Here is a 16,911-nt window from a genome sequence, read left to right on the forward strand (position 1 = left end):
GTATATGATATATGAGGATTATTGGGTCATAACTTAGAATCTATGTTTAACACTGGATTTGTACCTTAGAGTTGTAATCCTCATGTCAGAGCTGGAGAATCCATCTGGTTTCCAGAGTGCTAAACCCAGCAGCAAGCTCCTTACATCTTGTTTTTTGAAGAATGGCTTATGACAGGATAGGGAAACCATAAGAAGAGGAGGAGATGAGTGTCAGGAGAGATGTAGTCAGGACAGTGATGGCCAGAGACAGAAATATTGAGTTGCTCTTGGGGAAGGATGGGATGCAGAGGGCAAGGGGTTGAAGATGGAGGTACTGTTGGGAGGGGGATAAAGAAGTGGTGTTTCATTCCAAGGTCCACAGAGTAGAGAGGCTGGAATTTGGTGGCCTAGAGGAGAGATAATTGAGCTCTTGAGTCTGAGGTTTTCAGACTCAAGAGACCTTAAGGCTGAGACCTTAAGCAGGGCAGGGAGTGACTCTGTTGGCAAGAAGCTGGCGTTCCTGGAACAAGACTAGGCAAAAACAAGGAGATAAGATTTCTTGGATCTTTTACCTGGTCTAGTGGCAGATCCTGGCACCAGAAAGTTTTAAATTCCCAGCTCCCTGGTTTCCCCACCTGCCTACATGGAAGTGACTAAGAAAGTGAGCAGCCTATCTCTGAAGAATTCTCAGACAGATAGAATAGCATGGGCTTGAGAGGTGGGCATGTAGATAATTCTGAAGTCATATTATATTAGTTTGCTTCCAAACTTGGCTGCACTTCAGAATCACCTGGGCAACTTGTTAAAAACACAGAATTAGAAGCAACACACCAGACTGCCTTAAATAGAATCTCAGAATAGAGCCAAAGAATGTGTATTTTTACAAAGTTCTGCAGGTAATTCTAAGCATTTGGTGGGGTGGGTCTGGGAGAGCCACTTGGGCCTATTCTGCTCCCATCTCACACTCTAGATTGACACAGAGCCAGTGAAAGGGAACAAAGTTGGTCTGAGGAAAGGAAAGCTGAAGTGATGCCCACTACCTCCCCTGGAGGAGGAGACTTTCTGGCCTGGCACAGATTATAGAAAAAAAGGGAGATGGCAGGGAAGAGGAGGGGGCTGTACCTTTTTCTTTCCTAAAAGTTCAGGCTTGCTCTTTCTCCAAGATACCTGCCTGTCTCCCTTACCCTTATTTGTGTCATCAAAGAAGCTTCTTGTTGTGTCAGATGGTGTGCATAGCCCCCTAGGTCCCAGCCCTGCCTGGTCTTCCTAGATGCAGGAATCTAGGTTGATTAGGCATCAACCCTAAGCCCCTACCTGTGAACTTGAGCCCACAGTGGTAGAGCAGTCTCAGGGAGATGTTCCATCCTGGAGATACTGAGGTCTGTCTGCTTGGTCCTGGAGCTTAGAATCAAGGTTAGGAGCCCTAAGGGAAATGAAAGAAGAAGTAGGGGCTTTTCTGGAGGTAGAAACCTGGCTGAACAAAATCCAGGGCAGAAAACAGCTGCCCTGAGAGTGAGGACGGGATAGCGAGCCCCTACCCTGCCTCCAGTCTGTGAGTGGACCTGGTGACGGGGGTGGTGAGAGGGAGGCACTGAAGCAGGGTAGAAGAGAGTGAGGAGCTCGGATGATGAGAGAGCCATTACCCTTTTCTGGGACCCCAAGCCTTCCGAGCCATTCCTCTGCCCTCAGCTGCTGGTCTGGGCTCATTGTACCCCACAGCCCCACTTAAACTCTAAGCTGGGTTTGGGGCATTTGGAGCCTGCAGCTTTGACCCAAGCTCCTCTCAGTCCTCAGACCAGGCTGGATGCAGAGCCTGGGGAAGGGGACACAAAGACTCAGATGGCAGCACATCCGCGATATGGGTCTCCACCTACAGTTCCAGTCCTCTGGGTGAAGATATTGGCTTGGTGAGCTCCTGAGAGAACCTGGGTACTGTGTGACAACCTCTGGGGTGGCCTAGGTGCAGAGGAATGCTTCACTGGCACCTGGGGTGAAGGATAAGGGAGGTACACATGGCTGACTTCAGCCCTACCTGTGATGATGAATTCAGCTCTAACACACTCTATCACCAGACTGAGATCCTGGGAGCGGGAGAGGAACTGTGCTTATTCACACCTACCTCAGCAGGCCCATTACCTCTCTAGGACAGGCACCTGGAGTAGACATCCTAGGTGTGGGTGTTGCAAGAGTCCGGAAATCCCCTGATTGGAAAGGGCCACATTCCCTTCAGTCTCAGGCCCGTTTGCTCTTGCCTGGTGGGGTTTCCAGGGCAGCAGATGCTCCCAGCTTGGCAGGCAAGAGCCAGGGAGGGGTATGGCGGGAATTTCAGCTCAAGGGCTAGGCAAGTCCTGGAATAGGATTGGGGTGGGCTGGGGCCCATGGGCCTGTATATCCAACAAGGGTCAAAGGGTCTGGGTGCGTTGCTGCTCCTGGGTTCCCAGGGGAGCATTGACCCCTCTGGAAATAAGATGCCCTGTGGACTGTGCAGCTGTTACTGAAGGAGCTTCTCAGTTTCTGGGAGTCATAAGTGTTCAAAATGTGTGTGTCTAGTGTAGTTGCATGCATTCATCAATGTGTAGCTCTACCAAGGGTTAGGGTTAGAGTTAGTATTATGCTTAGAACAGCATTGATGTTGTGGTTCCAAATTGGATAGGGCTGGAATCATGGTGATGTTAAAGTAGGGTTTGGAATTGGGTTTGTGGTTCCTGTTGATAGAAATAGGTGTGTCTTAGATGAGGATTGTGTTAGGGTTGGAGTAGAGCACTGTTTGCATTTAGGATTTGGATTAAGAGTGAGGAGATCTTAACCTAAATCCTAAATGATCTTAATCCAAGGAGATAAATTTTGTGTTGGAGGTTGCTTTTAAGCTTTCTCTCTCTCCTTTTTTGTTTGTTTTGTTTTATTTTGTTTTGTTTTGTTGAGACAGGGTCTCACTCTGTCACCCAGGCTGGAGTGCAGTGGTGCAGTCTCAGTTCACAGCAACCTCCGCTTCCCAGACTCAAGCTATTCTCCAGCCTCAGCCTCCTAAGTAGCTGGGACTTTTGATGTGGCTCACATCAAAAAGCCACCATGCCCAGCTATTTTATTTTATTTTATTTTATTTTATTTTTGTACATCTTTTGTAGAAAGGGGGTTTCATCATATTGCCCAGGCTGGTCTCGAATCTGGAGCTCAAAGCGATCTGCCCACCTCAGCCTTCCAAAGTACTGGGATTCCAGGCGCGAGTCACTGCACCCAGCCTGGTTGTAAGCTTTCAAGCTAGTCTGGAGAGGGACTTAGGCTTCTGCATAACGTGTGGTATTGATCTGATATAGATGACAAGTTGTTGGCTGTTTTCCAGGACCTCTACAGTTGAGGGGTACAGAGTGGCCCCTGCAACTATGATCCAACTAGGGGAGGGAGGCATTCAGCTCCTGGGGAGAGGGCAGATCAGTTTTCTATCTCAAACTTATTTGGCCATGTAAACATTTTTGGATCACACCCACCAGCATTTTCTGTCTGGGTACAGTTAATCCCAGAGTCTTACTTGAAAAACTATAGTTTAGAGTTTTCTTTGGGAATGGGGTTGGAGTTGGGTTTAGAGCTATGGTCAATAAGGTTGAGATTGTGGTTAACATGAAGTTTAGGCTAGAGCTACATATGAGATCATGTCTTCTGTAAGGGTTTTCTAACTGAAGAACCAGGACCTGGTTCTCCACGGTTTCCCGAGGATAACCTGGACTAAGTGTGTCTACCTGGTTTGTTCTTCCCTTGTGTTTGCTATGTCAAAGAGTCTGAGAGTCAGGACCCTTCAAGGATGGCACCAGCAGTAAATTGGGGGTCCTCGGGGTGAAGGGTGTGTAGGTAAAGGATGAGGCTGCTGAAGAGGGCAGTGGACTCTCTTCCTGACCCTGACATTCTTTAAGAGCACACAGCCACATTGTTGAGACCAGGGGTATGCACGTGAATCCAAAACTATCCTATTAAAGGACAAGCAATGGGACAGAAATGACAAACCAGAGTTTAAAGGAGAGATGAGCCTGGTGTGAGGTAGCCTAGAGGATTTATGGAGGAGACGGGCTTTGCAGGATGGATTTGGACTGCATTTGTGCCTGTGGGTCTGTGAGATGGGTTCTGTGTGCAAACCTGTCTTTGTGTCTGCATGTGTGTTTGTGCCTGTGTCTGCTCGGGCATGTCTGACGCAGGGTGTTCATGAGTCCATGTGAGTTTATCTTCCTTGACATGTTTGTCCTTACTGTGAACTAGTTTCTGAGTGGCACGGTTGACTTATGTCTTTTTCTGTATGTACCTGTGTGGTGAGATGTCTGTGTCCATGTGTCTTTGACTGTGTGTTTGTGATTCTTCCCTGGCCCCTTACTGTATCTTCCACCTCCCCTGACATACTCCAGCTGCTAGCACTATTTACCGCAAGGGGGGCTTCCCTTCCCGCCGTCTGAATTCCCATGGGTCAGTCTGCCTGCCCAGGGACCTGCCCCTGTGGCCTCTGTAGTAGGCCTGACCTTGGAAGTGACACATTCTGGAAATCCCCTAATATGCTACTTGCCTAGCCACTAGCTGAGTGTTTATAGTGGAGGAGAGGGACAAGGCAGGAAAGGGGGGCAGTTGGCAGCACCCACCCCTCCTTCTGGAAACCGATCTCACTGGCCCCTTCCCAGGCCCCCCTCTCCCTCCCCATGCTTTCCCAGGGTCCTGGCCTCACTGTCTTCGGGCATGAGAATGCACAGACCTCTGCAAGCCTGGTCAGCCCTGTGAGGCATCTGGTCTTTGTGTCCCCAAGCACTTTACATGCCTGCATTGTGCTTACCTCTCATATTCCCACCTGAACTCAAGAAAGTCCTTTCTTCTCTTCTGTCCCTGCAGTGGACACAGGGGCTATTCTGGCCCTTCCATCTGTGGCAGGCCTGGCCTAGACCATGGGCTCCAGAGGCCAGACAGAGCATTCAGCCCTGGTTGGCTGGTTAAGCAGCAGAGGCCCAGTCATTTCCCACATGGTGCAGGAAGCAGTGTTTCTGTGGAGTCTATTCCTGTGTTCACCCTGTGTTCCTTGCCCTCCCTGCCTGGGCTGCAGTGAGCAGGTACAGAAGTGAAGCAGCCACGGTCCCTTCCCTCAACAACTCAGCGTTGAACAAAAGTGATGTGGTGAAGAAGCCACCCTCCTCCTGGTGGTAGGTTTCCTGAAATTCTCTCTAGCCATTTCTGAAGTGCCCTTCTGGAAAGCCCAAGAGAAGAGCTCTAGAAGGTCGGGGCCATTCACCATTCACCAAAGACCTCAAGCAAGCACTGATGTATTCCTAGCATGTACCCCCAAATCTGAAGTAGTAATTTTTTTTTTCTTTTTTGAGACAGAGTCTGCCTCCATGACCCAGGCTGGAGTGCAGTGGCATGATCTTGATCTCGGGGCACTGCAACCTCTGCCTCCTGGGTTCAAGTGATTTTCCTCCTTCAGCCTCCTGGGTAGCTGGGATTACAGGCACACACTACCATGCCCAACTAATTTTTGTATTTTTTTTTTTTTTTTAGACGGAGTCTCGCTGTGTCGCCCAGGCTGGAGTGCAGTGGCCGGATCTCAGCTCACTGCAAGCTCTGCCTCCCGGGTTTTTACGCCATTCTCCTGCCTCAGCCTCCCGAGTAGCCGGGACTACAGGCGCCCGCCACCTCGCCTGGCTAGTTTTTTGTATTTTTTAGTAGAGACGGGGTTTCACCGTGTTAGCCAGGATGGTCTCGAACTCCTGACCTCGTGATCCGCCCGTCTCGGCCTCCCAAAGTGCTGGGATTACAGGCTTGAGCCACCGCACCCGGCCTAATTTTTGTATTTTTAATAGAGATGGGGGTTTCACCACATTGGCCAGGTTGGTCTTGAACTTCTGACCTTGAGTGATCCACCCGCCTCCGCCTCCCAAAGTGCTGGGATTATAGGTGCGAGCCACTGCGCCTGGCCTGAAGTAGTAAATTCTTGAGTTTGTACTCTACATGTGAATTTTGCTTCTTGCCTCTCTTCACCCTGGGGAAGATAGAAGGTGGGGTTGTGCTGGGGTTATGGGATGGGATGAGCAAAGCTTCATCCGCCATCAGCATCCTGCATGAATCATAGGCTCTGACCCTGACTTTGCTTAGCTCTCGACTTTGCTGAGAACTCAGAATCCTGAAGGTATCAGTTCCAGCTCATCTTTGCTCCCAGTTCTATGTCATGGGACTTCAGTTAGCAGCATGAGCCCATGCTGGCCTCAGGCAGGCGGGAGCCTGTAGGGAACCATGGGAGGGACCTGATCCACCCTAAACCAGGATGTGTGCATGCTAACCCCTGGCTTCCTACCTGATGCTGCTGTGACCCTCCTGAGTCCATTCCCTTCATTCTGGGCCTCCCTCTATTCTAGCTGTGTGGCTGCCTGTGCTTCTCCCACCAGGGAGGGAGGATGTGCCTGTCACAAGACCTCCTTTGATCTTTGGGGATGCTTTAGAAAAACACCTTTTGAATGTTGGTTCAGCAGGCTTGGACCTTGTGCTTCTCTGCCCTGGGGACCATGTATAGGCTAGGCCCCCATCCCTTAGGCACAGAATCAGCATTCAGAGCAGGGACACATCCATGCTTCTTTCTATCCTGGCTTTTCTGTATCCAAGCAGTGGACACATTGTGCTAAATGCTGGGGTCCTGTCAGAGGAAACAAGTCCTGCCATCACCTCCTCCTAGTGATGAGATGGTGAGTGATCCTGGGTTTCCTTAGGAACCAGGGGCATCCCACTGTCCCTCAAAACATGTCATAAAGAAGTCACAGAACTTCCTGCCCTTTTCCCAGCTCTTGGCTCCTCTGTGGTAGGTCAGAAGGGGAATGCAGAGGTGCCAGCTCCTGAGGGATAATAGCTATCCAAAATCTATGTCCCTTCCATCTTCTCAGGGCAGCTTCTTTGTCTTCCTGCTTCCCTGTCCTCTCCTCCCACCCATATAACCTCCCTGGTTCCTCACCTCACTGAGCACTAGGATGCCACCCCTGCCCTGTTTCTCCATCTCCAGCCTCATGCTCTTGCACAGGCTCCATGCATTTAGAGCTTTCTCTGTGATCTCTCCTGCTGGTGCAGTCTTCCAAGAGCACCTGCTGCACAGATATCAGCAGCAGCTTTGACCACTTTTTCACCCACCTATGTACTCACAACCAACTGCTTGGGAACTTGGGACCTAACAGAAACTTTCCATGGTAACTTCCAGAATCTTTCTCCACCTCCAGCTTTCCAGCTTTGGTTCTCCATATGGTTCCCCCTTCCCACAGACATGGTCCCTTCCCAGCTCCTCACTCATCCCTCTGGGTCTTTGCCCACACTCCCTTATATGTGGAGGAATCCTTTCTTCTAATCCATGAAGTCCTCCCTCATTAACTCCACCTTCTCTCTACCACCAGTGAAGTTCTGTATTTTTAGCTAAAGTCAGCCTGTCAACTTGGGGACTTGGGGACTGAAGCCAGGACCCTCCCTGAGGAACATCCCATTCCTTCACTTCTGCACCACAACATTGTTCCAGCAGTTCTCCCCTTGAGCTCCCGTGTCGTTAATTTATCCATCTCAACTGGATGTTTTCCATTAACATCCACCATGCTACGTCTCCAGTCTTTTTGGAAAAGCCATTTTGGGTTCTAATGCCTCATATTTCTGTATCTTTATTTGAACAGACCTCCTTGAGGAGTTTATATTACCCTTTCTGACACTAATTGCTGTCTTTCCATTTTCTCCCTCCTCCTCCCTCTCTCTCTCTTTTTGAGATGGAGTTTTGGTCTTGTCGCCCAGGCTGGAATGCAATGGCACAATCTGGGTTCACTGCAACCTCTGCCTCCTGGGTTGAAGTGATTCTCCTGCCTCAGCCTCCTGAGTAGCTGGGATTACAGGTGCACACCACCATGCCCAGATAATTTTTGTATTTTTAGTAGAGACAGAGTTTCACCATGTTGGCCAGGCTGATCTCGAACTCCTGACCTCAGGTGATCCACCTACCTCAGCCTCCCAAAGTGCCGGTTTTACAGGTGTGAGCCACCGCGCCCAGCCATCCACTCTCTCTTGAATCCACTCCAGTCACACCTTCATCTCCATCATTCACCTGAGGCTGCTCCTCTTAAGGTCATGAATGATCTCTGTGTGGCTAAATCTAACACTCCTCATCTTAGTTGGCTGACTGGCAGCTTTTCATGCAGTTGATCTCTCCTTGAAAAACTTTCTTGTTTGGCTTCTAGTATTACACACTCATCTTGTTTTCCTTCCATCTGACTGGCTACTGCTTGTCAGTTTCCTCTGTTTACTAGTCCCTCCTTTACTTTCCAGTTTCTTAACATAGAAGAGTCTCAGGGCCCACTCGTTAGATGTCTCCATTTACACTTAGTTGTTTGGTGTGTTATCCAGTTGCATGGTTTTCTCTATCTCTCTCTCTGTGTATTATCTGAAGCCAGGACCTGCCCTGAGGACCATCAGGCTTCTGTGTTGAGGATAAACTGTTGGTCGAATGGACTCAGGATGAAATGGGGAGATTAGTTATGATGCTACTGGAGTGATGGTAGCAGTAGAGAGGGTGAGAAGTGGGCATTTTCTCGATGCATGCTTGAAGGTAGAGATATAGGATTTACTGTGGGTTAGCAAAACAATCAAGGATAACACCATTGTTTTTGTCCTAAATAACTGGAAAGATGGAGCTACCATTCACTGAGGTGAGAAATATTGTGAATAGAGTGGGTTTGGTATGCATGATTGAGTGGTGGTGAAGGGCAGAAAACCAGTTTGTTTATTTTTGTATCGTTTGAGATGAATATTGGACTTTCAAGTTTATAATTTGACTGGACAATTTGGGAGTAATAGACTGTCGACCCCATGGGATCATGAGCTCCACTGGGTCAAGGCCTGTGTCATGTTCGTGGTTGTGTTTTGCATAGTTCTTGGCATGTAATAAGCCCTCAAATATTTAATTGTTGAAAACAAGATGCTTCTCAAAGTAATTTTTATTGTGGATTCCTCCTCACCAGCTGATTACTTCCTCTTGTGGCACTACCACACACCTCATAGCCCCATTACAATGATCAATGCTTTGTCTGTCTCCACAACCCTGACTTTGGATTCAACTAATATAAGGTCTTACTATGCATTCACTACTCTCCTAGGCCCTGGAATTATGGGACAGTGGAAAACATTCTGGTGGGATGGATGGTAAATGTTCAGAAATCAAGCATGACCTTTAGCTTCAGTGCACTCTAGACAAGGGCTTTTCTTCTTTGATGTGGAATGGTGACCCATCTGAAACGTAAGCTAAAGCTCCTTCCCTAGACAGGAAGGACTTTTTAGCCTCCCTCACACCTTCCCTTAATACAATACAGCGGAGACAAGAAGCGGACAGACAACGTATTGCTGAGAAATATAGAGTGTATTTCTGGTGGCACCCTGCCCCACCTGCACATTTATGGAAATGACAATACTGGTCCTCTGGAGGGCTGCAGCAGCTGGGGAGCGTATAAACTCTTTTTCATGGCTCTGCGTGTTCTCCTTGAGCAGACCAATGTTTCTATCTCAAATGAGGGTCAGGAGCTAGGGTGGGTACCCTGGTTTGGTGGCACAAGCCTCTCGAGGACAGTGACGAGGACAGTGGCGGGGGTGGCCCGGGGCTGAGGCAGAGCCAGCTTGTCTGGAGTGTAGCCAGAGCTTATTGTCTAGAGACTGGGGACCATCCAAGAAGGCTGGGCCCACCAGCTTCTCAGAAGGACAAGATTGGGCCTTGGAGTACCCTGTTGGCTTCTCTGTCTTACTTCTCCCCACAGGGCTCTTGGCTGGAGCCAGGCTCTTTGCAACATTTTCTTTTCTGGTTTTGGCCACTTTTGCAGCTGAGAACATGGAGTCCTCATGCCCTTTGCCTTTTGTCTTGGGGTTAATACGCTGCAGAAAAGATTTAATTTTATTTCTCAAGCTAGACTCTGGAAGGCTGGGCTTCTTTTGTGCATGGGCTGGCATCACCTGCCCATGTAAAACCTGGCCTTGCAAAGTTTGGCCCTGCAAGGGCTTACACTGAGTTGGTTGGCTCAGGAAAGGCTGACTCTGTGAAGCCCGGGGTACCACAGTCTGGGCATTCTCAGGAATTGTCGCTGATTCAAGGATGACATTTAGCTCGGTTTGATTGTCTTGTAGGTCATTGTCAGATTCTTTCTCCCCAGGGAATCGTGGAGGTAGCTGTGGGAGCTTAAGCTGAGGGTGATGCTGGGAGCTGTGTTGACAGGGATCAGCGAGATGAAAGCTACGGCTCCATCTCCAGAAGCCTCGGGGTGTCTGGTTTGGAAGCATCCGTGCTGGCCTCTGGTCTTCAGCAGGGCATCTTTCTCCTCTGGTTGAGGAGTGCCCAAACCCCTCATCCCCTTCTCTATGGTCCCTGGCTGCTTTGGTTTCCTCTGGGTCCTCTCTCTTTCCTGCTAGCATGGGGACATGGGCTGGGTCCTTGCTCTTGTCAGGGCTTTGGGGCTCAGGGCCCCAGGGTTCCTCCGTGCTTGGCTTGTTCACACTGGCCTCCACCCGAACACAAAGCATGTGGGTCTCTGTCATGTCCCCACTGGGTTGTGAGATCTTGGAGACCCAGTGGGCAGAACCATGGGGTACTGCTTTGGAACTAGATTGCTTTTGGTTCTGCTGCACTGCCTTCAAGTCATTGGCCAGCTGTTCCTTAAGGTGAACCCATTCTGGATTAGGGGCAGGAAGAGTGTCTGGTGGGATGGGCAGTTCTTGGAGCAATGCCTCCCCTTGGTGGTTTAGATTTTCAAGAGACTTCTGTGTGGATATATTCTCTGGTGCTGCAGCAGTTTGTTCCCTGGACTCCCTTGCCTTAATGGGAATTCCCCATTGTATCTCTAGGGCCTTTTTTCTCAGGTGGAAGTTTAGTTTGGTCAAGATATGTGTCTGGAGTGAGTGGGGGCTAGCAGGTTGTGTCTGGCTTTCTAGAGGCAGCGTCTCCGTTGTTCCTTTTACCGGCACTACAGACTGGAATTCTTTTGCAACGTCTGTACAAGTCTCATTGTTGCCTTGAGGGCACGGCCCAAGGCTTATACACTGTTCTTCAAATGAAGCCATCTGAGTCAGAGGCTCTGCTGGGATTTCCACAGGCGCAGGCACCATCTCTGTGATGACAGATTGGCTAGTGACTGCCGGGGCCAGGGCCCTGGAGAGCGCCACATAATACAGAGCAGGGAGACCCGACAGGAAGGCCAGATACTTGTGCCGTAAAGTTGTCTCCAGTTTCTCAATGGCTTCCACGGACAAGACTCGGAGCAGCTTAGGGTGTTGAGTGACAGTACCTGGTAAGAACTGTTGCTGCTGATCAAGGGCCGTTGGCATCCAGGGCATAACTTTGTGATGTAGGTCTGGGTCACTTGCTGCCTGCAGTTCCAGGACCTGGCTTTCGGGAATGCAGGGTAAAGGAGCCACTGCCAGGACCCCAGGAATTCTGCAGTCCCTGGACCTATGTACACAGGCAGGGATCTTGCCCTGGTGGATCTGTCCACATTTGGAGTCCATGTGGTTCTGCAATATTGCCTTGGCCTGGGTTAACAAGTGTGGCATGGGGATGGACACTGGGGCCACAGTGGGTGACAGCACATCACAAGCCCCGTTGGCTTCTAGGGCTACAGGCTGGGGGATGCTCACATTGGCTAGGGCTGTGCTGCTGTAGGACACAGTCTGTTGGTTAGTGGAGGTAAGGAGCAAATGGATGGACTGCTGGATCTTCTGAGGCAGGCCCCAGCGATGGTGAATCAACTGTTTCTGGATGTGGAATTCCAGCAGCTTCCGGGCATGCTCTGGGAAGAAGAGTAGCTCCCTGGTGAGCACTGAGATGGACTTCCCTGGCTGGGAAGTTGTCATGGTCTCAGGAGACTGAGCTTTGGCACAGGGCTCATGCTGCATGAGGCACTGGGTGTGCTGAGACCTCTGGAGGGCAGCTGGCCAGCCCCACTGAAGCTGGAGTTGCCTCTGTAGCAGGTGCCACTCCAAGGCTTCACACTCGGCCAGAGTCAGAAATGGGACATTGATCTGAGCTTGTTGATGGTCAGATGGAGACACCCAATTTGGGGAAAGTGGGGAAGAGTGTGGGGCTGACTGGGGTGAAGTTTTAGGGAGCAGTTGGGGGAAGGAGAGCTTGTTGAAGAGAAAAGGATCCTTCATGGGGGGCTTGGGCACTTTTCCATTCTTGGGGAGGCCTTGAGATCCCATGAAAGTGGCAACCAGGGACTCACTGTGCAGAGAAGGGAGCCCACAGAATAGCTGGCTGTATTTCTGCTGGAGATCACTCCCTGAGTCATTATCTTGTCCCCCAGACAGTGAATGGGGGCTACTTAGAGCTTTAAAGGCTGGAGAGGGCAAGGCTAGAGCCATAGGGTTTGGGCTTTGCTGACAGTGGTGTCTTTGTTCTGGGTTCATAGTGGACCATTCAGAAACCCAGAAGGTCTGGATGGGCTGGCCAGCCACACATGAACACCAGGTCTGGAGGGAAATGGTCTCAAATCCACGAAGAGAGACCTGAGAAATATTATTCAGGTTGAAAGAAACTGGCTGGTCGTTTCCAGGTTGGTAATACAATGGTGGATTTGGCATTAGCTGCCTCAGGGACTCCTCCACTCGTCTGGGGAGCCCCCACCTCTGGAAATGCACCCATTTTTTAACATGTACCTCAAGAAGCCTCAGCACTTCAGGACTGAGAAATGGCAGGTGGGCAGGAAGGACCATATGCAAGGCCATTGGATGCGTCGGGTTCAGGGTTTCTGGGTTCGGAGACAGCAAGGAGTCCTGGGAATTCAAGTGATGCTGGCCTTGGTTTCCCTGGACAAGGCTGGGGTTGCTTTGCATCATCTCCTGGTTCAGTGGAGCCCTTGGCTCCTCAAATCTTAAAGAAGCCATCGTGTTTGGGCCTCGGAGCACATCTGGCACTTGAAATTCCTGCCCTAGCTGGAGGTGATCAGCCCAGTAATCTTGTATGCCATCTGCATACGTTGACTGGGCAGCTGACTGGGTTAAAGATTTTTGATCCGTTAATTGTGACAGTGTTGGAGTTACAGATGCCAGTGAAAGCTCTCTGGTGTGCCAGGAACGAAACTCCAGACACTCATCCAAAGACATACTAGACATAGACAGCATCTCTAGGCAAGAGGAGCCCTGCAATGGCCCTGATAAAGTCAGGGAGATCTGGTTGTTCTCACCTGCCAGCAATTGCTGAATCTCGAGAGCCACAGAATTGCAGATTTGGCAGCAGGGATCTGCACACAGGATTCGCCGCACACTTCCCTCCGGAGGAAGCCAGCCCTGGCTGGGAAGGGAAACAGCAAAATTAACAATGGAGTGACATCTGCCTTCTTGGAAGAGTGTGGGCTAGAGTTGGCACTCTCCTTTCCCAGTCCTGAAAATCCTGGGGCCTATGCCATCTTCTTGTCTACCTCTCTACTTTCCTTTCTAAGAAAATGCCATTTGGCAAGCTGTGGTGGGCTGGGCTGATGGTCTGGAGCTTGTTGGGCAAGCCTTCAGACAACCCATGGGAGGGCATGGCCCTCAGAGAGGGCTGGGAGCTGGAGTCATTTCTCTGTTGACCTTGTTGAAAAGCTGAACTAGGAGAATGGAGCCAGGCGGTTAGCTGATGGGGCATCACCAGGAACGTCACCAGTTAGAACCCAGACCAGTCTCATTTGAGGCTAAGAAATCCAAAGCCTGTATTCAGTACTTCCAAGCTGTGGGAAATGAGGTCCTTGTGGGACTTCTGCATTCTGGGGTATTTGGTACCCCTAATGTTATACCCAGCATCTCTCAGGAACCAGTCCTGTTCTCTGGAGCTCTTAAGGAGAGGATAAAATAATAGACTCCTGTCTAAGGAGTGTCCCAAGTACTGGCCTCACTAAAGACAGAACCAGAGGAGGTCATGTCAGCAGAGTCTAGCCAGTGTCAGGTATTTTCCCTTGAAAGGGTATAGCTTTATTCCCTTGAAAGAGTATAAAGAGAATAAGGCAAGGATGACTTCTTTTTTCAAAACCCATTCTCTTAGCTGGGTAACTTATCTCATGGCTGAGTGCACCTCATGTAATATGTTTTATGAATTATGCACTAGTAAAATCCTGAATTGTAGAACTGCTGTTACCCTAGCACAGAGCTGAACTGGGCAGCTCATCCCTCCTGAGACGTGATCCACACTCTTCCCTGGCAACCCTCTCAACCAGTGTCCCTGCTTCCACTGTGTATGTCTCCCTCCCAGCCATTATCCTTCTCCTTAGTCCTGCCCCAGGCCAAATCAAGAAATCATCATAGGCCAGGCTGGTTGTTGATAGAGTGCAAAGAGCAATAGATCACCTTTTAATGATGGAGAGCAGCTTCTGTGGCTTCTCAGCTTCTTCCTGGGAACGTCTCCTAACTGAGGAACGAGGAGACAGTGTTACATGGCATGGGATAATTTCATAGGCATCCTATAGGAAGCTGAATAGTAAGGCCTTTGACTCTCACCAAGAAAAGACTACAATCCTGAAAAGTCAGTACTCTAAGGCATGTCTGAGTACAGCATCACTATAACACAATGTCCCATATCTAATTTCATTTGATTTTTACAACCACAATGTGAATGAGGCAGGATTGTCAGTGTTTTGCTCATTTTGTAGATAAGAATGAGAGATGAAATGACTTCCACAGGGTCATAAAACTAGTAAGTTATACAATTAAGAACATCTGCTCTACTTTCTTAATTCTTCATTTCCAGGGCATTGAGGTACAGGATTTTGGAACATTCTCGAGTTATGATTTCCCACCCATGGAAGTTTCAGTCTGGGGAATTGGAGTCTTCAGTGGCAGAGCACCTGGCTCTTGGCTCCAGGGATCATAAAGGGACAGGATTGATGGGAAACACCCACAGTGGAAGGGAGTCAGAGGAGAGATTGGAACTTTACCTGTTGATGCTGCACCTCTAGCTCTTTGCCTGACTTTTTGGTGACACTTAAAAGACAAAAACATTAGAATGTGAAGCTGGGACACCATTTTCTTTCTCATGTCCAAAATGAGACAAAACTTACATACATTTTCCACTCCCTTTCAATATATCTACCTATTTTATATACTCTCCTGGATTTCCTTTGCCTATTCCACCTTTTTACCCCATTTTCCTTCTCTGCTTATTTCTGATTCACTTGGAGGCTTTTCCAATTTCTCTATCTCCCATCTGATTCCCAGAGAAGTACTGCTGGATGCTGAGGATGACACAGGAGGAAAAGCAGAATAGAAGAAAGGGTAAATGGTTCTAACAATAAAAGAACTTCTGCTTATGAAGCCTGCCAACCAGAAAAATTCCCCGTATTCAGAGATCTTCCGAGATCCAGCAAAATAGACTCCATATTATCTAGTTCTCAACCCAAGCCAAATAGAGAGGTTCTTGGCTTTTCAATCAGAGTATGTTGCGGGAAGGGCCTGGTAAGGAATTATAGTCTCTGAGAAGAAAAGTATTACACAAAGGTAACTGAAAGTATGCTATAAAAATTGTGGGGTGGGGATTGTAAGGGGGGATGCTAAGAACTTATAAGCTTCTTATCTGAGGCTTAATTCAGTTGGGATCATAGCCCTACCCGGCAGCAGCTCCTTTTAGGTTCCGAACTCAATTCATGGTGGCTCCTTTTCACTTGCCAGATGATTAGAATAATGATGAAGATGGAGCCATAGGTGTATAAGGGATATCCAACATCCCACAGAACAAAAGTAGGACTCAACATGGTCTAAACCTCATTAGCATGAGATCAGCCATCCCTATATCTGGGCATTCAGAGTTCTGGTGCCTAATGACTCCCAGTGCTAGGCCTTGTCATGTCCACCTCACAGAGGATGGAACTAGGACTGCATCACAAAGCCCTCCTGTTTCATAAGGCACATGTAGTAGGGAAGCTCATGTGGTGATTCAATCTGTAGATGAGGGTGTTTTGAGCCTAGCACCGAAGGTGCCACAAGCAGTGTCTATTTCCTAGTCCGTCTTCACTCTCCACTCCCTATACCAGCCTGATGGCTCAGCTCTCTCCTTCACAACTGTATGGTCACCTATCCTCAGAGAACTGAGTGCTTTGGCACAGGGGGTACCTTATGAGAAGGGGTGGTTAGGCCAGAGGAACCTCCACTAACTCTCCCACTTGTTTTGGAAATATACCTGAGAAAACACATGAATTGAGGGAGGGTGGAGTCTGGTTATGGCTTGGAAATGAAGATCTTTGATGTTTCAGGCAATGGGTGATTAGTAACAGAGGAGCAGGAAGGGGACCATGGCTGATGTGGTAGGGTAGTAGGGAGAGGCCAAAGTGGTCGTATGTATCTGGTCTGTGTGGTCTGAAGCTTGCAGATGACTGAATTGTAGAACTGCTCTTACCCTAGCACATTGGGAGAGATTGTAAATGCTATCTTCCATGGAGGCACGTTCATGCTGAGGGAGATGAACGCTGGCAGAGATGGGTTAGCGGCCACTTCTGACTGTGGGTCACAAGTGACTAGTTGCTGTTCACGGTTGGATCTATGCCGTTTGCCTGAGGAGGTCTTTTTCGTTGTTGTTTATTTTTCTCAAATCTGGATTTCATAAATTTTTAGGCAGGGCATGTGTTTTCCAGTTCCGCTTCAGGGCCCATTACTTTCATAGCCAGACTATTGATTTACCTGCTTAGCTTTTGTAGATATTGTGATATGCCTCCAATACCTCAGTATTCCCAGTATTCCTGAATTTCCTTGAGCGAGTCTTGCTCTGGTAATGGTGGTCTCAGGCCAAGAAACCTTTGGTCTCAAAATCTCTGAAGAGGCTATTTGGTCCTTCCTCAGTATTCAGCCCACCCAGCAGATGTGGTAAGCACCCAATATGTGCTTAGCCCTAAGCTGGGGAGTGTTGAGAATACAAAGACATTTGAGCTTGGCTTTCTGCTCTCAAGATACTTAAAAATGTAG

The 16,911-nt window shown here is 49.0% G+C and overlaps 1 protein-coding gene and 1 long non-coding RNA gene across 3 annotated transcripts; one reads left to right on the plus strand and one right to left on the minus strand.

Moving 5' to 3' along the window:
- Positions 1-1,293: 1,293 nt before the first annotated feature.
- On the plus strand, positions 1,294-12,872 carry LOC139358156 (uncharacterized). Its single transcript, XR_011612687.1, has 3 exons — positions 1,294-1,531; positions 1,767-5,144; positions 5,500-12,872. It is a non-coding gene; the product is annotated as an uncharacterized lncRNA (long non-coding RNA).
- Positions 9,349-15,768, minus strand: SPATA31F1 (SPATA31 subfamily F member 1). 2 transcript variants are annotated; one of them, XM_011748075.3, is made up of 5 exons: positions 15,564-15,707; positions 14,895-14,940; positions 14,308-14,368; positions 13,173-13,279; positions 9,529-11,777 (listed from the first exon to the last, which is right to left on the minus strand). In XM_011748075.3, the coding sequence occupies exons 1-5, from the start codon at positions 15,705-15,707 to the stop codon at positions 9,529-9,531; spliced, it is 2,607 nt and encodes an 868-aa protein (XP_011746377.2). The 2 variants fall into 2 exon arrangements, with proteins under 2 accessions (XP_011746376.2, XP_011746377.2); XM_011748074.3 differs by having other exon boundaries at positions 9,349-13,279; positions 15,564-15,768.
- Between the last annotated feature and the right edge of the window lie 1,143 nt (positions 15,769-16,911).

This window comes from Macaca nemestrina, chromosome 14 (genome assembly GCF_043159975.1).
Source record: "Macaca nemestrina isolate mMacNem1 chromosome 14, mMacNem.hap1, whole genome shotgun sequence".
Taxonomy (NCBI): Eukaryota; Metazoa; Chordata; class Mammalia; order Primates; family Cercopithecidae; genus Macaca; species Macaca nemestrina.

What these genes read in the sequence shown, in the direction of transcription:
- SPATA31F1 (XM_011748074.3), bottom strand. Translation starts at nt 15,707, where the DNA reads ATGTTGAGTCCTACTTTTGTTCTGTGGGATGTTGGATATCCCTTATAC. An exon ending in TAGAGGTGCAGCATCAACAG is followed by an intron (nt 14,369 to 14,894) that starts GTAAAGTTCCAA and finishes CTCGTTCCTCAG; the next exon opens with TTAGGAGACGTTCCCAGGAA. An exon ending in CTGCTCTCCATCATTAAAAG is followed by an intron (nt 13,280 to 14,307) that starts GTGATCTATTGC and finishes TTCCCTTCCCAG; the next exon opens with CCAGGGCTGGCTTCCTCCGG.